We start from the raw sequence: 11,060 nt of genomic DNA on the forward strand, positions 1-11,060 counted from the left end.
CTATAATTTATATATAATATAGCGTATTTTGTATAGTGTTTTTTTTTTCTGAAATTCCCCGCGCTGTCGATGACAACCGATTTATAGTTGACGCGACGCGCGCGTGTGTATTTTTATTATTATTATTTATATACATATATATATATATATATATATATAGTGTTCAGAAATATCGCAAAGGGTTGTGAACGTGACAAAAAGGGTCATTTTTCGGACACCCCCTTTACCGCGAGTCCTCGACGTCAGCCACACAGTCTGAACGCTAGATACCATAACAATAATATATAGTGATCGGACCCGGCAAATGGTCAAAAAATTCTAGTTTTATTATAATTTTTTTGTCCGGCCTCTCATCGCCGACAATAATATGTAAAAATATGCTGAACGTTTTGGCGGATAAACAAATATGCCAATGACAGGTCACCCGATTTTGTCGAATCGTATGGATTTATAACTGTTGACTCGGCGGTATTTGGTATTTTTTTGTTTTTTTTGTCCCATTTCCAAAAATAAAATAAATGTTATTTAACCGCATACGACCAAATATAATGGCGTTTTATAAAAAAGTACCTATATGATCACAATTTAATGTATAATGGATGTGTATTATCCCTGATTGTACGTCACCGCATGTTATACATAATGCATAACATATAATTGGTGTTAAACTTGGATTTTGATTGGATGTAAATGAACGGGCATTTTTGTTTAACGTATAGAGTGCAATAATAATGTGCATACGAACTTGGATACTTTGAATGATGTAGAATTAGATATGTAATAATAAGTCGTAGGTACAAATACATTTTTGTCATGTCTACATAAAAATTGTAATTTTAATACCTGCTATGAAGCGTATTGGAACATGATGAGTTGATGGCTCTCCTTTTCCGTCCATCCGATAGTAAAAAATATACTTTTTTTCTGAGAAACGCGTTTTCCGTCCTCTATACAGCGGATTCTAAAAATAAATGTCCAAATCGGATTAATATACATGATTGCGTGTATAGCATCATGATGAATTTCGCTAGTCAAATAAATAAATAATTATTACTATTATTATTATTTATATTATGAATTTATTTTTACTGTTTTACGGTATTTACAGGAATATGTTATTAAATTTTGAGTTGATATAACATATATTTACATGGTATAAATAGATGTATGTAAAAATATATAAAAGTTATTAATATAAGTATTTAAAGTAAATCTAAGCTGTCTAATGTTTATAGGCATTTTCAATTTTCAATTTTCAATTTTTTTTTTTTTTTTGAATATTAATAAACATTCTTATATTTTTTCTGTTTGAAAATTTAATACTGCAAGATTCTGTAAAAATCCAAAAAAAAAATCCAAATTATTCTATAGTTAAACATTTATAAAATTTATAGAATATTAGTATAATAACTAAATACTTCAGTTATTTTGTTGTAATTTAAAAATAATACTCTTAGAAACTCCATTATAACATAAGTTTTAAATTTAGTAATAATAACAGTTTTCTTCTATCCTATGAGTGTTGATCGAAGCAAGACATCTAGAATACTCAACAGCTCAACAATAAATTTCTATAAATCTCACGTCTGGTTTTATTAATTTTGTCTTAACAAAAAACAATTTTAGTCTAGTAAGTGATATACTATAGAAATATAATTAGATATTTAATTGTTATTTTATCATCATCAAAAATATGACTTCGGTCACAAGTAGATTTTAAAATGTTCGTCATCAACGCTAATAGATATACCAAGAGTTCTGTAGAAGTATAGGACTATATTGTAACAATATAATCAAGGTGAACCTTGATACTGTTAAGATGTTTAATCTTCAATATTAAATATAATAATAAATACATTAAATCACGTGACCTTCAGGCTTCAATAGTAAAAACAATAATATTCAAGTGGATTCTAGATTTTTTTTACTTTCACGTTTGAAAAAATTGTAAATACAAAATAATAATTCACTAGTATTCTTTTCAATATTTTTTAGCTTACTTACTTACGCAATAAGCATATAACTTTGGCTATTCAGAATGACGTTTCAGTTGTTATATTTGGACATCGATCAGCACTGTTCTTATACTTTTACAATTTTAAAGCGGAAATGGAAAAGTTTCAGTTGTAACAATAAGAGCTTCTTCTGAAATCAGATAAGAGGTCTATATAGACAACTGGTTGAAAAGGAAATAGTTGTTAGTTTTATTTTTTAATTAAAATTTAATGTTTAATCGTTTAATGTCAATTAAATTATTAAAAATCACAAAAATTCGTAAATTATTAAACTTATAAATTTTTTAATTTTAATAAAGCAAACTTTTGGAAATGTAATACAAGCCTTTTCAAAATAATTGCATCTCGCAAAAACATAAATATTATGTTGAAAATGCATAATTAATCGCAAATTCTGTAAAAATATTTCATGTTTAAATTTTGTTAGAATTAGATAATTTCTAATTAAACAAAATATAACAATTTCTGATATTTTGTTTGAATTGCAATCAAAAAAATGTTTCACGTTATCAATGGTAGTCAGACGGCGGAGGGGGATGAAGGGGATAGATCCCTCCGTGACTTTTTTTCTTTAATATTTATAACAATTAAATGTGTATACATTGTACTATAGTGTTAATGTATTAAATTTTGTTTTATTTTTTACGCCACATCCCCCCCCCATGTCAAAATTATTTGACCGCCCCTGTACGTTATTTATACGTAATTTGAATCGTATCATCACGGTAGGTTAGATTAGGTACTCTCAAATTATTAAAATTTATTTTAAGCTATTTATAACACGTACGTGCTTATATATTATTATAAGTTTATGGATACTAAAATATTAGTACATAGTTTATGGTTTATTTTTTTCTTCAGTGTTATTTTTAATAATTAACAAGACATATTAATTATTTCAAACCAGCTTCACTCTCTTGAATATAACTTGATTATTACTGTATGACAATTTTAACTGGCACGCCAATCATAAATCACGATGGTAAATTTAAACGGTTTCGTTTGTCACGTTTTATAACTCTGACCTGCTCCTTTCTTTACGGACGTGACTTGTAATCACACCAGAGATTCTTGGAGACAGTTATACTTTACATGCGTACCAAGTATAGCAGGAACACAAGGGACCGTTCAATAATTTAATATTTCAATTACAAACCATAAATAACTATGAATTATCGCTATTGAAGTAGTTCAATCATAAGCAATAAGGTATTTATTTACTATCTATTTTAACCTTTAAGATTGACATTCGTTCTCTAGTTGTTGTTTGGTTTACAATCAAGAACAAAATTTAAAACGAAAATCGAAAAGTGGAATGAAAAAGTTGCAGTTGTAACAGAGAGCTTGTTCTATGATCGGAGAGAGGAAGTTTGTAGACAACTTTAAATTTAAAAAAGTTCTTTGTTGGAAGATCATATAGATTTCAGGTACGTTATATCTATGAATTAAAATAAAATGTTAGGTTTTCAAATCAAATTAAACATACTTATCAAATAACTAATAAGTGTATTTTCGAAACAATATAGGTTCATACATATATTGTTCGATATCGACACAATCTTTTTTGAAAATCTCTTTTTGTGTTATATTCTATACATAATTTTAATTTTTTAAATTACGAAATATAATAAAATGTCTCCGTTTAATTTCAAAATATCAGTCCACGTGAAGTAGAAACTGAAATGATCTTGGAGTTTGGAGCTCAGAGTACAGACAAATTGAAAGACGTGGACATGTAGCAATTTATTGATATTGCTGAAGCTATTATATATGCGTTAAGTGAACCTAAGCGTGTTAATGTAAGTTCTATATTAGTATATATAGATAAATTATAAATATTATTAATATATAAATTCTATATTTATTATTTACTGAAATTTTAAACATAAATTTAATAATATTTTTCTTTCGTCAATGATTTACACAAAAACTAATAATTATCAAAAATTAATTAATTAATTTCCGTGTACTTTTATACCGTAAATAATAACATATTAACATTGCGTATGGGTTAGCTATAATTATTTCATGTAATCGTGCATTGTAATTTTCTATATAGATGCACTTTAATTTTCTGTTCACATTAATGTCCACCACTTGATGGATTTAAAATTAAAATAGAGTAATGAGTTGTAGAAAATGAATGTATATTTATTATTATTATTATTATTATTTTGTGATAAAAATATTGTTTTTTGATATGGTCGTTTAAATTAAATGTTATTAGAATATCATTGTTTTAAATTATTTAAAACGATAAATAACAATAATCATTTACAAATATTTATATTGATTGAAGATAATCTTTAAAATGTACTAATATAAATAGGTATGTTATATTAATTACAGTTAATAATACCAATAAAAATAATGTAATAATTATAAAAATAGTAAAAGATATTGTACTCTAATAATAAAAATTGGATACAAATGTTATTTGACATAGTAAAATATATATATTTTTTTTTTTTTATTATAATTGCGTGTAAAAACTAGAAACATCATGAAAACGTCCTTGTTTTAGACGATGGAGAGAGATTTTAACAAAATGTAATTACAGTTGATTGGAGTATAATTTTTACATAAGATTTAGTATAGACATATATTTTAAATAATTATACAGCCATAAATTGCAAAACGGTGAAATACAATAATGAGAGGTTACGCAACCACATTTATAATAACTACTTTAAATCTTTAAAATTTCATTTCAATATTGCCTGAGATTTTAAAAATATCTTTATAGTCATACTACCTAAATATTGTGGAAAAATGACTTGAAACACAGTTAGTTAAAATAAAAACAAAGATCATCAACTTCACTGTTTTAACTATTTAACATATTGTATGTAATAAAATCATTTTTTTCGTCTACATTATAATAACATATTAGTATAATATTACCATTTCCTTGATGATAAAATGAGTAAATGAATGTATGTCTAACCCACTTATATAGGTATAATAGGTATATATTTATATACCTAACGTCAATTCAAATGTTATTTTTTAAAAGAACATATTATTAAGAATTACATATTATTTATTTATTCTATATATATATATAATAAGAAATGCTTGAAAAAATGTATATTACAGCCATCTCATTATATCATATTCATAAAAACAAATGATAAATTCCTATAGTACCTACTGGCGTATTTTTTTTTACTGATCCCAAAAATAGGTATGTATAAAAAATATATATATTCAATAGATTTCTCAAATAATATATTGAAAATATTTTTATTATATTTATTTTATTTTAACAGACAACAATCTATTGTACAAAGTGACAAGTGTTACAATAAAATAATAAAGTATTGATATATTGATAGTTATAGTGGACATAAATTAAGTTAATATGATACTAATTCGGTATAAGTGTACTCGTACCTATATAGAAAAGCTTTTAACATTTATAACAATTATTAATTACGTAAAGGAAAAGATAAACTTCTTTTTATAATAGAGAAGATATCAACCAGATGTATCAGTATCAAAATATATCCATAATATAGGGTATGGATACATAATTGTATATATTTATTTTTAAACAATGAAATACATATTACGTGTATTACTTAAACTTGAGACGTGTATAGATATCTATCAATCATAATCCATATTTATGTGAAGCTCTTGATAAAACCTAATGTATTCTCGTTTGTTGGTCTGATGATGATCTCAGCGACCTGTCAAAAAATTAAAACTTATAAATACGTAAATACGTATTAAATGTTGGGACGGAATAAAACAAGCTAACACGGTTGGTCCAATTTGATAGAAGCTAAGAAAATTATTGGATGTGTAAGTTGCCATTTGGACGGAGAAGAGTTGTACGAATTTTATAAATGAGCGTACTTCGGTATAATTACTTACTAGCACTTTTCGTAGGTATTAAATTATAGAATCTAAAAACCCGCATAAACATCTGTGTCAGTGGAGACGACATATTTTTAAAAAATGATTTACCACCGAAACATGAAGGGTTGAAATACAAATATTCATAAGAATTGCACACTAAAATATGACATTTAAAATAATGAAAACATTGCAATTTTGATTTGGGGTAAGGGTAACATGGCTGCGTTTTTTAAAAAACGTTATTTCCGGCTAAAGATCTTCGTACATAATGTCATAAAAATATTTCATTCAGATTAAGTACTAAATTATATTGTAGATGAAACAGTTATCCTATAAATGTAAAATAATAAACCATGAATGAACTGAAATCGAATTATTCAGAACAAACTCACTGATTTTCTTGATAACGAAAAACCTAAGTTATATCGTATTAATTTTGAAGATTATCGTACAAATTCAAACAAATTACAATCCAAATATTTGTGAATAAAGTTTTCTAAAAAAAAATGATAATGTGTGGGTTCGGGATGGGGATATCATAAATACGTAATTCATATAATTCGAATAATAATGTAAAGGAAACTATTGAGGGAGACCTGGAGATTACATAAAATAATACATTTTACCAAGTACAGATGATAAAATATTTCTATACACATATATTTTTAAGGGGCTTAAATATACATATTAATAAATTATAAATTCAAAGCTATAAACTTAAATATATAGCCAAGTAAAGCTATAAATATACACTATACAGGTAAATAAAATGGGCGGCTGATAGAATTAAATTTATAAAAGGACTTAAAAATTATTTAATCTAATTACACTTATAGTAATTATTAATGGACAAAAAATAAAGTATCTATTGCAATAAGCATATACTTAAAAACTTCAAATAACGATTATTTTCTACTTACGTTAACACGCTGTGGTGCACCCAAAGCATACATAATAGCTTCAGCGATGTCAATAGATTTCAATATATTCATTTTTTTTAATTGAGACATTTCTTGAGTCATTTCAGTTTCTACTGCACCCGGACTGATACTCTAAAATTAAAAAAGGCATTTTCAACTAAATCTATGTATTCAAAAATGTATAACATTATTTATGTATATGTATTCATTTTTAATTTTGCATTTAAATAGAACATTTTATATTATAGGTAATTTTTAAACATACATATAATTAAAACAATAAAAAAAATGGATGTTAGAATTTAATATTATGGAGTAAATTATTATATGTTTAATTATTAACTTTTTAATTTTTAAATTATTCAATTTGTAAGTAATATAAAGTTATGTATATTATATTCGGGTTTTTCTAAACTTTTTAAATAAAATATTATACTTACATCAATCTAAAATGGCTAAAATTTAAAATAATAATAATAAATATCGACCATCTCAAAATAATAATTAACTTTACCACTCGCATATTAAATCAACAAACTAACGAATGCATATAATCAAGAATTTACAACCAATAAATGAACATTGATAATAATAAAATAGTAGGTAAGTATATATGGTATATTGATTATACAGCATTGTTAAGTTAATATAACATAATATTGGAGATAATATAACGATCTATACAGCGTACATTATAAACCTAAAAACTAATAAATTACCGTAACTCTGACTGGTAAATTTTTCATGCCCATCAATTCTCTTAGATACTCTGTAATTGCAGTAACGCTATGTTTGGTAGCGCTATAAACTGAAATATCCTTCATAAATGGAAATAGATAATGACCTACAATACTATAACATAATATATAAATTATTGAAAATAATTAAAAAGAAGCTTAAAAATAAATTAGAATTTACATCATTATCTCATAGTTAAAATTATTGTTATTCAATTATTTCAATTAATATTCAACAAATTAATAAGTGTTTATCCAATCTATTCAATCTAACTATAATAACTAGTAACACCCAAATTCTGAATTATAAGAGTAATACAAAACATTTTTTTTTAAATTAATTATAAAAAATATTAATATCCATACAATTATATTAAATTTAAATTTTAAATAGTTACCTGTTAATATTTATTATGTGGCCCTCTTTGATTTCTGTTTCCTCCATGATTTTTATGGCTTCTCTGCTGCAAATGTTAAGACTTATGACATTAGTATCGAACATTTGCTTCCAATCATTTGTATTTGCTGAAAGTTTTAATGGTGGAAACAGTTTTTATTAACTTAACAATTAACTATAATTCCGTTTATATTAATTACACATATAATTAATAGGTATCTACTTTTCAACATATGTAAATTAAAAATTATTTCGAAATATAATTATTGATAAAATTTAATCAAAGGATACCTAATATTGTAATTCTTTATATTTATTAATATTAATTAATGACTAAATGATTACATTATTTCGATTTTTTTTTTCTAATAAAATAATAAATATCTGCAATAACTTAACGAATGATGGTTGAAATATTTGTGTATACATTTAATCATTTGATTATATTGTAGGTACTCAAATTTTGTTAATTATGTAGGACTTATATAATATTATCTTCTATAAATTGATAAACTAATTCAACTTACCTAATAAATCACTGTTTTTCAAAACACCTGCATTGTTAATTAGTACATCAACCGATTTCAATGTTCTTTTTACCCAACTAAAAGCTTCCAAAATGTTTTTTTCCGAACACAAATCAACTTTAACGTAAAAAAATTTACCCAATTTTCCTTTTAAATCCTTTTCTAACTCCTGTAAAAAAATATAATACATTACATACAACAAACAATATATACTTATACAAATACAAAACTATCGATTCAAAAGTTTGGAGAAGTAACTTTACTACATAATATTATAGCTGCTGATTGCAACTTATTATTGAGTATGTGATTATGTAATAGAATACGTGTTAAATTTGAAATCTATGAAAAAACGATTCCGAGCATCATAATATCCGACAATCTTCGTCTGACAATCATACTTCCAAACAGCAAACAATATTTTATCATATTATAAAATCATTAAGATAAGAAAGTAATAAATAAATAGTCTTAATATATTTATAGTGCTAATAATTATTTATTTATCAATAAGTGCTTAATAGAGTTAGGTATAAATTATATTTTTCAAAAACAAAAAAATCAAATAATATGAGCAATATAATTTTTAGAAAATGTTAATCAAAATATTTTTTCAAAGTTTCCAATCTCTACTACAGTGTAGAATCTACACTATGGTATTAATTTTAACAAAAATATAAAATCTGTTTTCCTAGAAATTATAAAAGTATTGTTTTAGTTACAAAATAAAAAATACTTATCAGTTTTGTAAAACTAAATAAACGGTAGTAGTCCATAATAATTATTTCGGAGCTGGACTTCTAACTGTTTTCCCAAAAACTGCATAGACTATTAATCTTTCTTCAGCCGTAGGGTACCTATATCTAATCTTTTCATTTAATAATAGCATATTGAAAGATTTTTTTACTCAATGAATTTCAACAGTTAATATTACTCCTAATCTGCTGTCGTATCAAACCATAAAATTAAAATCAATAAAAATGGATTACTGCTGTTTTTCCCCTGTTTCCTTCTAATACATTCATCGCTCAGCTAAGAATCTAAAACAATTTATTATCAATCCAACTCTAAAAATTTTTTCTAAATAAGGTCGGTGTCGGCCTTAAATATTAAAGGCCCCTTAAAGATGCATTTTTCAAAACATTCATCAATAAGATAAATTTACAGAAGCCTTATTAATTTAATATTTATTTTTAATATTATTTAAGTTAAAAACTAGTAGGTAACCTAGCCTACACATCTAAAAATCAGCATTTATGGTACAGGCAAACTCAGTTTATCACAATTGTACAAAAAACAATTATTCCATAAAAAAACTCTAGGAATAATATTAATTTCAGTATTTTAAAAAAAATATATAATTATATAATTGTAACCACGTATTTATAAAATCTTTACAACAATTTTTCTCAATCTATAAACTTCAAAATGTGTTTGATGTTACACAAGTATTTATTTTATAAGGTTAATATAATATTATTAAATATTACGGCACTACTTCTTGCATAAGTTCACTAGCACGTATTGACCGTAAATCAAAATAAGTTGTAACCATATAATAAGATAAAATGCAATTTACCCACTGTTTTCGGTGTTTTATAGTCATAGCTGTAAAAATTAAGTACCTATAATAAGTATTCAAATAATAGTTGTACATTTGAGACACGATAATATATTCGATCTTCAAACCTGTATCTTAAAACTTTAAAAGTTTTTATTCGATTTGTTTATCTTAAATAAGTACCTATTGCGATGGACCGAGGACGCATTCAGGATTTAAATATAATCAAGGTAGGCCAATATATATTAGATACAATTGTAACTTGTATCTTGTATCTCGACACACCAAAGCCAAATATCTAGTATTTAGTATCGCGATACTAATTGTTGAGTATCTTACCAATTCATGAATACAATTTTTTCGATAAGATTACGGTCGCGAACTGTAGGCTGGGAAAAAAGTAAAAATTAGAAAAGCGTCTCAAGACCCAAGATATCTCCCTTTTCTCTCTACTCAAATATAAAATGAAACACATCAATCAATTTTATCAAGCAATATGAACCTGCATAATGATTTAAAAGTACAAATATTTATTTAAATGTATTAGATATTTAGATTTGCTCTAAAAATCTAATACTTTAATTTATATAATTACAACACACCTTAAGTTTATCTTCTCTTCTAGCAAAACCAACAACAATCATTCCTTTTTCAACCAGTTGTCGACAAGTTTCTTCTCCGATTCCAGAAGAAGCACCCGTTACTACAGCAACTTTTCCATTCCACTTTTCCATTTTCGTGATAAATTATATTTTTTAGCTATAAAAACTACAGCAGTGCTTTTCGGCGACTAAATTACGACTGAAACATCATTATGAACAGCCGTATTTATTATTTTTATAAGCGTATAAGTGTAGTGTATATAAGTAGGTAGACATAACATAATTTAATATAGAGGGGATATTAATGTATTCAAAATTCGCTGACACGCGATAGCCAACAAATCATCAATAGGTATATATCAATTATCTTATATATTATCATGAATTCATGACATGAAACATTAATAACCATAATCTTCAGTGTGGCGCATAAT

General features: G+C 25.1%; 1 protein-coding gene across 3 annotated transcripts; it reads right to left on the reverse strand.

Moving 5' to 3' along the window:
- Nucleotides 1-843: 843 nt before the first annotated feature.
- On the reverse strand, nucleotides 844-10,838 carry LOC132932416 (farnesol dehydrogenase-like). Of its 3 annotated transcripts, none has more exons than XR_009662871.1 (8): nucleotides 10,627-10,838; nucleotides 8,464-8,632; nucleotides 7,938-8,064; nucleotides 7,522-7,654; nucleotides 6,803-6,934; nucleotides 5,600-5,710; nucleotides 2,005-2,145; nucleotides 844-961 (listed from the first exon to the last, which is right to left on the reverse strand). XR_009662871.1 is itself a non-coding variant. In XM_060998787.1 (6 exons), the coding sequence occupies exons 1-6, from the start codon at nucleotides 10,756-10,758 to the stop codon at nucleotides 5,645-5,647; spliced, it is 759 nt and encodes a 252-aa protein (XP_060854770.1). In that variant the 5' UTR covers nucleotides 10,759-10,838; the 3' UTR covers nucleotides 5,507-5,644. The 3 variants fall into 3 exon arrangements, 1 of the variants encoding a protein (XP_060854770.1); XR_009662870.1 differs by having other exon boundaries at nucleotides 5,591-5,710; XM_060998787.1 differs by lacking the exons at nucleotides 844-961; nucleotides 2,005-2,145 and having other exon boundaries at nucleotides 5,507-5,710.
- Nucleotides 10,839-11,060: the final 222 nt, after the last annotated feature.

The sequence above is a fragment of the Rhopalosiphum padi genome, chromosome 1, assembly GCF_020882245.1.
Source record: "Rhopalosiphum padi isolate XX-2018 chromosome 1, ASM2088224v1, whole genome shotgun sequence".
Lineage (NCBI taxonomy): Eukaryota > Metazoa > Arthropoda > Insecta > Hemiptera > Aphididae > Rhopalosiphum > Rhopalosiphum padi.